This window comes from Oratosquilla oratoria, chromosome 5 (genome assembly GCF_046742065.1).
Source record: "Oratosquilla oratoria isolate Oo_2021 chromosome 5, ASM4674206v1, whole genome shotgun sequence".
NCBI classification, from domain to species: Eukaryota; Metazoa; Arthropoda; class Malacostraca; order Stomatopoda; family Squillidae; genus Oratosquilla; species Oratosquilla oratoria.
This window is the reverse complement of record NC_134781.1, coordinates 2,355,001-2,368,100: the sequence shown is the minus strand read 5'-3', so window position 1 is coordinate 2,368,100 and position 13,100 is coordinate 2,355,001. Positions and strand designations below refer to the sequence as shown.

The window sequence follows — 13,100 nt, the reverse complement described above, 5'->3', positions numbered from 1 at the left end:
TATTTCTTATGTATTTATGTTGAATGTCCTTTTATCACCTTGTCAATTGTCATCCTTATGTATTTATGTTAAGTGACATTTTATCACCTGTTTCAATTTTCACCCATTTTATTTATTGTTTTTATTTATATTTTTGTTTCTTTGTAAGATAATCCTTACGTATTTACGTTGAGTGACCTCTCCTGTTTTCTATACTATTGTATTTAAGTTATACTTTGTTGTGACACTATGTACTTTGAAAATGTCTTAATAGACGAAAACGTTCAGTATTCCGATCTTTAATTTCCTCGTGGTTACAAGCAAAAAAATAAATAAATAAAAAAATAAAAAATATATATATATATATATATACATACATACACACACACTTCCTTCTGGGGGAAGGTGCCCTCTGCTGTGTTTATAATGACAGATGTAGCCCTCAGCCTACAAAAGGTTGGGGACCACTGGCTTAGAAGGTGATACAGCCCAAGCTCAAACAATAAATTATATAAATCTGTTACCCTTTCTCCATTTTCCCAGATTGCATGTATGTGCATATAGCACTGGAACTAAGAATTTACTTCATTGTATATACCTAATTACAGGAACCAGGAATGGAGTTATGCTCATGGCCTAAATATGATAACTGGCAATCAAGGATATAGATTGTGTTGGAACTGTACATGAATTTGGGTCTAGATATGTTAGCAAATTAAATAATATAACACAGGATTCAACAAGCATTGCTCCTTTACTGTAAACTACAATTAGGTAAATTCATTCTAACACAGTCAGTCAGTCTGTTACCCCTGGTCTCTCTTACAGAAGACCAGTGTCCTTCAGGTAACCAGGAACAGCTTGCAGGTAGGACCATAAGTCACTAAGAGAAGAAATATTGTGTTGTTGTAAAAGGATTACCTCAACAGACTGTAACAACAAAAGTGCATTGTAAAAAAAAAAAGTAACTATGGGAGAGTTACTGATACTGCTGTCAAATGTTACAGCCCTGATGTCAACAAAGAGAACTGCTCCAGATACAATTACCACACAAAAGACAGAACACATCCTACACTGCCCTACTTTCACCCTTCCCAGACAACAGCACATTATCTCTTCCTTGGGTGACTTCTGAGTTAATTCAGAGGCTGTCACTTGTTACCTAGAAGCTGTGGGTCTCCTGCGACAGAGACCTGGGGAGAAAGTTGATCAAATGTTAATGCAGTTATTTGGTGTGGTCTAGACAGGGTTCCTTTACATCTTTCCAAATTTGAAATCATCCAAGGTCTCTTGAAGTGTTTAGTGGGACATCATTGCCTTTTCTCTCACTATCTGTGTTACCCTTTCTCCATTTTTCCAGATTGCATGTGTGTGCATATAGCACTGGAACTAAGAATTTACTTCATTGTATATACCTAATTACAGGAACCAGGAATGGAGTTATGCTCATGGCCTCTTCTACTTTAAATAAATCTATAGTTTTAACATGAACCATCATTCACTAGGCCAGCATTTTTTAACTTTGTCTAACCCCAACACCCCTGTAGTTAGGTCTATGCAGTCATTGGTCAACATCTGATTACTAGACCACTTCCTAGTACATACATATACCAATGGCTTTTCTCCCCTTACAAGGGAGGTAGCCAAAATACAAAGGCAAAAATTCATTCCCACCCATTCCATCCCCTCATGTAGAAAAAAAGAAAATGGGGAGAAATCCCTTCAGGCTGCATCAAAACAACTGGCTATCTCCCATTTTCCTCCATTTTCTTTAACCATCTCTAATCCCCGGCTCATTACTTTTGCGTTTACCTCTCGCACCACCCCATCCATGTATAAATTGAACAACCAAGGCAACATAATGCATCCCTGGTGAAGTCCTACCTTTACCTCAAACCCCTCACTCTCTCTATTTCTAATTCTAACACAGGCTCTACTACTCTAAAATTTATTTCAGCACCCCAGGTTAAGAAACACTCCTCCAGGCAAAAGGTTTCTCATCCACCCTTGTAAATTCTCTGGAGTGGATGAGAGGTTTTCTGTATGCCTGTACAAGTATAAACATATATGGTACTGTATACCAAAGCCAAGAAACAAACCTGTACAGATGGGGCAACACATTTGTGGAGGTGTGTGTTGGTGATGTGGCTGGCATGTCAAGGGGGCACACTGTGTCACATTACATTCTTTATAATCAGGTGTAACACAGCGACACATGACACAAGGTGATGGCGACCATACAGCACCTACACTGTACAGTTCATCACCTTCCATACATCCCGGACCTGCAGAACAAGACACAATTGTTGGGGAAGCAATAGCATTGACAACACAATGTATAGTGATCATTAATAACTATTTATTTTAATTTCACGGTATTATGAATAAAAATTTACAATCTCCAATCAAGCACATAAAGTGGAACATAAGATAACGACTATACCATAGTAATATAATCATGTAAATAATTTATCTACATTATGTACTGAAGTGTACCTAAACAATGTTTGCATTTCTGTTGTCTCATTCTCTTAGAAACCAATCCAGCAGCGAAATCACTACTAATACAAGCAAGAATTGCACTGATATGCCTACATATAGGTCACCACTATGTGCTGAAATAGTACCAACAACAAATTGGCCTGGCAACAGGCACTAAATGCCCTAGATATAACCATCACATTTCACTACACTGTCATACACTCACTTGCTCTACATGCATATACTCGAGACCCTTTCTTCCTCTCTGAGGGGACTAACTGACTCAAAGCACACACTTTGTACACAATAAAACTCATTTAATGCCTTTCCTACCTCAACATCTCATGATATGGGAGGTCAATGCAAGACTGTGCTAGGCAAAGGTTTAAAATAGATGGGTGACAATGGAGGGCCATGAGAGGTGAACCAGTTATTTGTGGATGACCCTGTGCTCATGTATGATTCTGATGGGAGACTGAAAGAATGGATGGTGACAGAATTTGGAAGGGTATGTGAGTGAAGAAAGGTATGAGTGAATGTGGACTAAAAGTAAAGTGGTGAGATGCATAAGAAATGATGGTAGAGGGTTGAATGTATGTGTGAAAGATGGGAGGCTTGAGGTGGAGAATCTAAGTATCTGGGGTTGCATGTTGTGGTGAATCGAAGAATGGATGTGGAGCTGAATCACAGAGTAAACAAAACAAGTAAATGTCTGGGTGAAATGAAAATTTATGAAAAATGAGTATTTGAGGATGAATGCCAAGAAAAAGTTGTGTGCAGTAGTGAATATACCCAAAGTGCTGTATGAAGCAGGAACTTGAGTAATGCACAAGGAAGGTGAGATTGATAAAATGAGAAGGGAGAATGAAATTTTGATGAGAGAAAAATGCTAAATACCATGGGGGGGAAAAAGGATAGGAGAAATAGAGTTACCTTTAAAGAGATCATGGAGCAACAGGAAAGAGATAGCCTGGAAGAGGGAATAGTGAAGGTTATATACATACATATATATATATATATATATAATATATATATATATATATATATATATATATATATATATATATATATATATATATATATATATATAAATATATATATATATATACATATATATATATATATAAACAGAATCTCTCATCAGAAGAATACACCTCATGAAAATTATGTCAAGAATGAGAAATGCAAATGATTAGGGAAATCACATCAACAACTCTAGGGAAGGAGTTAGATGTAACAGACCAAATTTATAGTGTGTATAGGTTAGGCAAGTATAAGAGAAATTATGCACATACAATGAAAATAAAGTTCAAGTCGCAACCCATGGCAAAAGAAGTAATCAGCAAGTCTTGGAAGTTTGCATGAGAAGGTTAACAAATATTTAGATAAGGAAAGATGCTAATGAAAAGAAATGAACAGACACAAAAGCTCTTAGTGGAAGCTAAACAAAAAATGATATGAGGGCCAATGAGGATTTTTTTTTTTTTTCTTAAGATTTGTCCATCAGAGGGTGAGGAAATGGTTTCTAATAAAACAGGAAGGCAGTACTGCAAAGTAAGCACTACAAGGAAACTTAGATTAGCATATGCCAATGTTGATGGTTTACTATCAGCTAGGTTGGAGGTAAATGACTACTTAAGGATAGAAGAGCCTGATACATTGTGTAGTAGAGACTAAACTCCCCAGAAATGTTGATATACAGTTGGGGAACAACAGATACACCTGGAGAAGAGACAGAGAAGATAAGAGTAGAGGAGTAATGTTTGTGCCGAGAAGTGACATAAAGGTGGAAGAAACAAATGTGAGTGAAGACAGGGCTGAAGCAATTCACCTAAAGATCAGTACTAAAGGAAATGAAGACTTCATGGTGGCATATGTTCCCCCAAAGACAAGAGCTCAGGTTGAAGCTGAATATCAAGAAATGTTAAAGGATACAACTCTTTTCAAAAGAAAAAAATATGGAACAATGTAGTAACATAGTCCTTATTGGAGATTTTAATTGTGATGTCAACTGGGAGGAATGGGAAGCAAGCAGCAAAACAGATTCCTGGGGAAATACACTGTTCAGTATAGTAATGGAAAACACAATGACCCATTGGGTAAAGTAAGTGACCCAGGTAAGAGGAGATGACACTCCCACAAGATTAGATCTGTTACTAACCAAAGAGCCAGACATCATCAGCACCTTGAACTATGCCCAATAGGAAAAAGTGACCATGTTACAATTGAATTTCAGCTGGAAGATGAGGAAACAGAGCCAAGGAATGAATCACACAGGCAAGGGGTACTCAATTTCTGGAGAGCAGAATACTTAGGGTTGAGAAAATTCTTTGAAGAAACTAACTGGGAGAAATTCATGAATACCACAGGAATAAGGAGATGGGAAATCTTGACATTTACAACCTAGGAGTGAACAAACATGTGTCAAAGACGAGAAAAGGAAAAGCAAAAACAGGATTGGTTTAACAGAGTGTGAGATTGCACAAATGAACAGGGATGTGGCTTGAGGAAAATGGAGAAAGAAAAGAAGCAATAAAACAAATGAAGCTTACAAACAAGCTAGGAATGAGAATACCAGAATTCACAGGAAGTAAGAAGAGCAATTTTGAAAGAGGTGTAGTAGAAAAAGGACAGAAGGTAAAGAGGTACTTCAATGTTTGTTTAAGAAAGGGTAGAGTGCTCGAGGACTGAAGGAGTGCCTGTACAGTTCCACTTTACAAGGGAAAAGGGGACAAGTGTGTGTTGTAATTTCAGAGGGATCAGCTTGTAAGTGTAGTTGGGAAGGCCTATGGGAGGATCTTGATTGAGAGGATTAGGAGAGGAACAGAGGGAGTAATTAGTGAGGAATAGTGTGGGTTTAGGATGGGTAGGGGTTGCATCGATCAGATTTTTGTGGTAAGACAGATGTGTGAGAAAGCTTTAGGGAAAGGTAAGGATGTGTTTTAGGCCTTTATGGATTTGGAAAAGGCTTATGACAGGGTAGACAGGAAGGCACTGTGGGAGGTATTGCAGATATATGGGATAAGAGGAAAGCTTTTAAGAGCAGTCAAGAGTTTTTATGAGAGTAGTAGAGCTTGTATTAGAATCAGAAATGGAGAGAGTGAGTGGTTTGAGGTAAAAGTGGGACTTACCAGGAATGTGCTTTGTTGCCTTGGCTGTTCAATTAATACATGGATGGGGTGGTGTGAGAGGTAAATACAAGGGTAATGGGTCAGGGATTGGAGACGGTTAAAGACAATGGAGAAAAGTGGGAGATAAGCCAGTTTTTGTTTGCTGACGACACTGCACTTGTGGCAGGATCAGAGGAGGGATTAAATAAGTCAGTGACAGAGTTTGGGAAGGTGTGCAAAAAAAGGAAGTTGAAGATAAATGTGGGTAAAATAATGTGATGAGATGTACATAGGAAGAAATTGGCAGCAGACTAGAAGTGAGTATTAAGGGAGAGAGACTGGAGGAAATGTCTTTTGAGGAAGGATGGGAGAGGACAGACAATAGGGATGAATGGAGAATGGTTTCGTATGGATGATGCTGTGATGCATGAGGGGGAGTGGGTGGGGGATGGGGGGTGAGGGAGTACATGAGAAAAATAAATTGACTCAGCCCAAAGGGAATTCTCCCTGTCTTCTCCTTTTCTGCATGAAGGGATGGAGAGGAGGAGTCGCTGATTTAATGATGTGGCCTTGCTGTGGATGTGCTGTGTCTTGCAACACTCCTTCTGACCTAGAGCAGTGGGCGAGATGCAGGGATGACTTGTCATCCAGGAAGACCCAAGATAAGAGGGAGGGAAGGGGTGGATGGGAGTGGAGTATGTGGGGATGGAATGGGTGGGAGTGGATTTTATGCCGTTTTTTTGGCTACCTCCCTTGTAAGGGGGGAAAAAGCCTTTGGTATATGTATGTACGTTTAAATGGTAGACACAAGGAAGAAATCACCAAGTTAATATCAGATGGACTCTATGGTGGTAACCATGAGAAGAGTAGGAATAGTTTTGGATGAACATGTTCTAAGGGAAGAGAGTGGGGGAATGTCAGATATTTTTTTGGTGGATGGTAAGTTGAGGTCGGAGGATAGCTGGAGAAGGAAGAAAAGGACAGAAAGTAGGGAGGTGCTTAGAGTAAACTGCTTAAACGAGAAAGAAATGGAGAAGGAGTACAAGAAGAAGCTGAGAGAGGGAGTGAAGGATAGAGTAGAAATAAGAGTGGAGGAGGAGTGGGGATGTTTCAAGGAGGGAGTCACAAGGTGTGCAATGTTGGTGTGTAGAACAAGGAGGATGGGAGGAAATAGAAGGAAGGGTAGTGAGTGGTGGGGTGAAGAAGCAAAGAAGGTTGTAGATGAGAAGAAGCAAACACTCACAGATTGGTTACAAAATAGGACAAGAGAATCATATGAGACGTACAAAGAAAAGAGAAGTATAACATAAGATAAAGGAGGCAACGAGGAGAGCAGATATAAAATGGAGTAAGATTATGATAGAAATTTTTGCAAGTAATAAAAAGATGTTTTGGAAGGGAATTAAGAGAGAAAGAGGAGGCAAATCAAGTAGAGGAGAAAAAGTAAGAGGTGCAGATGGAGAGATGATAATGGAAGAAAAAGCAGTAAGAGGAAAATCGGCAGAGTATTTTCGGGAGTTGCTAAATGTAAAGGAGGATAGAGAGAGAAAGGTAGTTGCAGTGGGAGGTGCAAAGAAAAAGAGTGATGAATGAGGAAAATGTAGGAAAAATAAGGAAATATGAGGTGACAGCAGTTATTAAAATGATGAGAGTAGGTAAGGCACCTGGGCTGGATGGGTGTCATGCAGAATGTCTAAAAGGTAGGTACAGTGATGGTGGACTGAATGGTGAGGTTGTTTAATGTTTCTCTAAAAGAAAGTAGAGTACTGGAGGAGTGCCTGTATAGTTCCACTGTACAAAGAATAAGGAGATAAGTGTGAGTGTAGTACTTTCAGGGGGATCAGTTTGCTGAGTGTAATTGACAAGGCTTAGGGAAGGGTTTTGATTAAGAGGATTAGGAGAGGAATGAAGGGAGTAATTGGTGAGGAACAGTGTGGGAGCTGCGTTGATCAGATTTTTGTGGTAAAGCAGATATGTAAGGAAGCTTTAGGAAAAGGTAAGGATGTGTTTTGGGCCTTCATGGATTTGGAAAAGGCTTATGACAGGGTAGACAGGAAAGCACTGTGGGAGGTATTGAAGATATATGGCATAGGAGGAAAGCTGTTAGGAGCAGTGAAGAGTTTTTATGAGAGTAGTAGAGCCTGTGTTAGAATTAGAAATGGGGAGAGTGGTTTGAGGTTAAGGTGGGACTTTGCCTGGGATGTGTTATGTCACTTTGGCTGTTCAATTTATACATGGATGGGGTGGTGCGAGAGGTAAATACAAAGGTAATGGGCTGGGGATTGGAGATGTTAAAGATGGAGAAAAATGGGAGATAAGCCAGTTGTTTCCTGATGACACTGCACTTGTGGCAGGATCAGAGGGATTAAATAAGTCAGTAACGGAGTTTGGAAAGGTGTGCGAAAGAAGGAAGTTGAAGATGAATGTGGGTAAAATAAGGTGATGAGATGTACAAAGGGAGAAAGTGGCAGCAGACTAGAAGTGAGTATTAAGGGAGAGAGACTGGAGGAAGTGGATAGTTTTAGATACTTGAGTGCAAATGTAGGGGGAAAGGGAGGAGTGGAGGTGGAGGTAGAATGTAGATTGAGAGAAGCAAGTAAATGCCTTGGGGGATTAAAAAGTGTAATGAGAAATAGACATTTGAGAATGGATACTAAGAGGAGATTGTATGAAGGAGTGATTGTGCTGACAGCACTGTATGGGGCAGAAACATGGAACATAAGAGAGGAAGAGAGGAGGAGCTTGAATGTGTTTAAGATGATGTGTCTGAGAAGTATGATAGGGGTTACTAGAATGTATAGAGTGAGAAATGAGGAGGTGAGGAGGAGAATGGGAGTGGAAAGGGAGTTGGGAGATAGGGTTGATGAAAGAGTATTGGGATGGTTTGGACACTTGGAAAGAATGAGTGAAGAAAGACTAGTAAAAGAAGTGTGGAAGGCAGAGGTGGAAGGAGTGAACATGAGGGGTCAACCTAGGATGAGATGGATGGATGAGGTAAATGGGACTTTGGGAAAGAGGGGAATGTCTGTTGAGGAAGGACAAGAGAGGACAGAAGATAGGGATGAATGGAGAATGGTTATGTATGGATGATGCTGTGATGCATGAGGGGGAATGGGTAGGGGATGGGGGGTGAGGGAGTATATGTGAAAAATAAATTGACACAGCCCGAAGGGATTTCTCCCTGTTCTCCTTTTCTGCATGAGAGGATGGAGAGTGGGGGTCACCGATTTAATGAAGCAGCCTTGCTGTGGATGTGCAGTGTCTTGCAACACTGCTTCTGACCTAGGGGAATGGGCAAGATGCAGGGATGACCCATCATCTAGGAGGTGCCAAGATAAGAGGGAGGGAAGAGGGTGGAGGGGAGTGGAGTATGTTAGGGATGGAATGGGTGGGAGTGGTTCTTATGCCTTTGTTTTTTGGGGCTACCTCCCTTATAAGGGGGAAAAAGCCTTTGGTATATGTAGGTGTGTGTGTGTGTGTATATGTATATATATATACATATACATATATATATATATATATATACATATACATAAACATATATATGTATATATATACATATATATATATATATATATATATATATATATGCAAAATAACTACAGGAGAAAGGAAACTTGTAGACAGTAGACTGTCTACAAGTTTCCTTTCTCCTGTGGTTATTTTGCATTTTTGTATTACTGTGATGTGATTGCTTGCCTATATATATATATATATATATATATATATATATATATATATATATATATATATATATATATATATATATATATATATATATATATATATATATATATATATATATATATATCACTAGAGAGAATTGTAGTAGCATATTCTTAAAGCAAACAAAGAACCCACAGATGGAGTGAAAGAAGAACTTGGGAGAATGTTAACTTTTATATTTCAGCTGCCAACTGCAACTAGATGAAATAAAGGAATAAATGGTTCCGCCTTGTGAAAATTGAAATCTGAGGAGAGGTGGGCTGATATGTGAGAGTGCCAAAGAGTTGGCACTGGTTTGTACTCACGTTTCGTATGGTCACAGGGATCAGTGGGGTCAACCTCAGGGTCTCCTTTGTTTTCTAGCTCCTCCCTAGGTGTGGGTTCCTCCTGTTCTTTTAGGAACTTACTAGGTTCCTGTGTTGGCCATGCTGACGTCTCAAATTCAATATGGTCAATTTCGAATTTGGTCTCAGCTTCCTCCACATTCTTGGTCACCATACCATCATCATTGTCCATATCTTTCCCCTGTTTCTCTTCACTATCTTCTTTGGCTGACTTGTACTTATCAATAACATCACCTTCAAGTAATGTATCAACGAATTTGATGTGCCGACACTTGCACATGGGACAAAGACGGTTGTCGTGGGCAAAACCATGTGGACACTTCAGGACACAGGTGTCCAGGGGTAGGCACTTGAAGCATTTGCATTTGGTGCATCCATTCTTTGGGTCAACCTGTAGGTAAACAAAGAGGCAGGTTAGTACAGTATACTGTTCAGCTTTCATCTATGCACTCCTTCACTATGGTGATTTAGTTTTCATTTGATTGATGATTTGGTTTAACATCACAAACTACCCTCCTATCAGGAGGCTAGGATGGTGCCCTTTACATACTTTGTAGTGTAGAATTTATTGATCCATGCCCTTGGTCCAACTCACTTGTGACAGAATTTGAACAGCTGTCGGAAGTAGCAATGTTCTAGCACACTTGGCCAGCAAGCATACAAGTTATTTACTTATCTATTAATTTTCTACAGTAATATCAAACCATTCTAGATAGTTTAGTAAATTTAGAACAAAATGTGAACTTCATCAATCAAGAACCCATCTGTCCTGAGTTTATTCTTCAAATGAATGAATTATTTTCATTAGTTTGTCTACATTCCCTTTACATGTTCATATCACCTCAGCAAGCCTTCTTCCTATATTCATTTCTTTTGAACATTTTCTTATATGACATATCCACTCATTAATAGTATGGGGCATCCAGGATAGAGTGAATAGATTGAGAGGATAGAATGAGAAATAAGATGATGAGAATGGGGTTAGAAAGGGAGCTAGCAGATAGGGCTGATGAAAAATTATTGGGATGGTTTGGACACATGGAAAGAATGAGTGAGGAAAGTTTAGCAAAAACAGTGGAACGCAGATGTGGATGGAGAGAACTTTAGGGGATGGCTGAGAATGAGATGGGTGGGGGAGGTGAAAGGGGCTTTGAGCATGAGGGGAATGTCTGTTGAGCAGGGAATGGAGAAAAAAGGCGATAGGTATGAGTGGAAAATGGTTCTGTATGGATGATATTTTGACACAGCCCAATGGGATTCCTCCCTGTTTTCTCTATTTTCTGTATGATGGGGTGAGGAGGGAGGGTCGTTGTGTACATGAAGCCACACTAGATTTACAACATTATTACTGGTTCCATTTTGAGCTTTTCCTCTTAGTCTATCAGATCGCCGATATTTGCATACTGTTCTGAGAAGCTGTTGCGAAGTGAAAAAGCTCAGTTAACAATGATCAGCATTCTTTACGAAGTCGGGGTTATTCTCCAATCATAAAAGAATGTTGTGTGACTCTGGTCCTAAGGAATGTCACTAAAGTGCATAAATTATTGACTGTATAAAACTTATGCAATACCAAATATTCAGAGACAGTATATACATACACATAATATGTATATATATATATATATATATATATATATATATATATATATATATATATACACATACACGTAGAGAGAGCAAGAGAGCGTAAGTTTAACTCTTCCACTAGATCCGCTATATATGAAGAGGAATAAAACCGCTTTGCGTTCAAACAATGTCCTTATATGGATGTCATCGGATCAAAGGTCTGTACGAAAACATCAAAGCTGGTGCATAGCTTGTTCTGGCAATTCCATGTCTTCGTGCTAGGTATATCGCGCCAATGACGTCATCCTGTTACTAGAATATCAGCTGAGTAAGCCCTTCAGGGGGTCTGGTCCAGGAAATACTTACATCCCGGCTCATGTGACGTCATCTTTAAGTTGCCTACTCTGTTTATCTCGGAGTTGAAAACTTTCTTCACTATTCTGCAATTTATTATTATTAGTTTCAAAATGATAAATGAAGACATTATTATAATCACAACTAAATGAACTAGTGCGACACTGAAGGAATTATTCAATTTGCTTCATCTTCCCAATATCAACGTCACCGATGACGTCATAGCATCTTGTGTTATACCCCTCCTTTACACTGTGAATGCAAAACTGAACATCGCTGTTAAGGTGGAATTTCATCAGAGAACGTTGCCAATTACATCACTTCCTGGATCAAGCTCCCGGATTTGAAAGATAAATACCCGCCCACTCGGTAGGTACACGAATGAAAAGGATCGTTGTTAGCTCAAACGAGGATGGAATGCGCATCATATATACAGCTGCTTGCATTCAATGGAATTCGGAGTATGTGCCGCCCTGCCACTTGCGTAATCAGGATCGGAATGCAACGCGCATGCGCAACGAATGTGTGGAGGCGACTCGAACGAATTTATGTGACTTTTTTCTTGACTTTCGTGCTTTTCATTTCGTTTTCTTCATATGAAATAGGTAATAACAATGCACATATTTGCATTTTTGCCACAAATAACAGAAAAAAATAGATATTTAATGATCCGTATGAATTTTTCAAGCAATATAAATTTCAGAATTGAAATACAAAGCATGGGAATGATATACAAACAAGAGAGCACGGGACACGATCATGTGGATAGTTTAAGTCGTCCAACCAGGTCGGATGGGTGGATGACTGCAAACTTTCATGATCCCTTATTTATCTAATTTTATTTTCAATTCTATTACTATTTTAGGGAAGACGAATAGGATATTTCCTGTCCATTAAATAGTTACGTACAGATGTATTTTCACGTGCAGTAAATGCGAATTCAAATATATTTTCCTTCCTATTGGAGGTATTTCGCAGGTTGAAAGGATAAATATTAAAAGAAAATAAGTGACCCGAATATCATATTTGCATTTTTGCTGATATACATATACAGTTACACACACATGCAGACACATATATACACACACACATACTAAATTGAGCTCTCATCCGGGAGGTTAATAACTGTCGATCACGAGTCCAACACGTGATGCAAGACCATGGTGAATCACATACTAAACTGAATTATATGAAAGAATGTATAGTGCAATTGAGAAAACGTTATGTCAACATATAGCTCGTAAAATCTGGAAAAGTTTATATCAACATAACCAGCATATACAATAGTCGGGTCACTTTTTGTTTGGGGCTCCCTGCGGCCATGCATGCACTGCCCTCTCCCCTCTTACATCGAACCCGTGGGCGCAGGTCTTCTTGCACGAGTCCTGGCAGACCTGGTGACGCAGGAGATCGTACAGATCGTCGTGTCGGTCGTCGTAGGTCTCGTTGTCCCAAGGGTCCTTCTCCCCAGCCCTCCGCTCCTCCCCCAGGTCAAGATCGACCCTCTGTCCCTCCCACCCGGGCTCCTTGGGGCTCTTGC

At 39.4% G+C, this 13,100-nt stretch overlaps 1 protein-coding gene across 4 annotated transcripts in view; it reads right to left on the bottom strand.

Annotated features, from left to right (window-relative positions):
- Window positions 1-13,100, bottom strand: part of LOC143025331 (uncharacterized) — a 92,706-nt gene that overhangs the window by 9,967 nt on the left and 69,639 nt on the right. For 3 of the 4 annotated variants that reach the window (XM_076184819.1, XM_076184820.1, XM_076184822.1), the window contains exons 4-6: window positions 12,910-13,100; window positions 9,602-10,031; window positions 2,079-2,264 (exon numbers count right to left, since the gene is read on the bottom strand). The exon at window positions 12,910-13,100 is cut by the window's right edge and continues 192 nt beyond it. In XM_076184819.1, the coding sequence (XP_076040934.1) occupies window positions 2,079-2,264; window positions 9,602-10,031; window positions 12,910-13,100 (807 nt within the window). The remainder of the gene's footprint in view (window positions 1-2,078; window positions 2,265-9,601; window positions 10,032-12,909) is intronic. The other variant, XM_076184821.1, reaches the window with a different exon arrangement.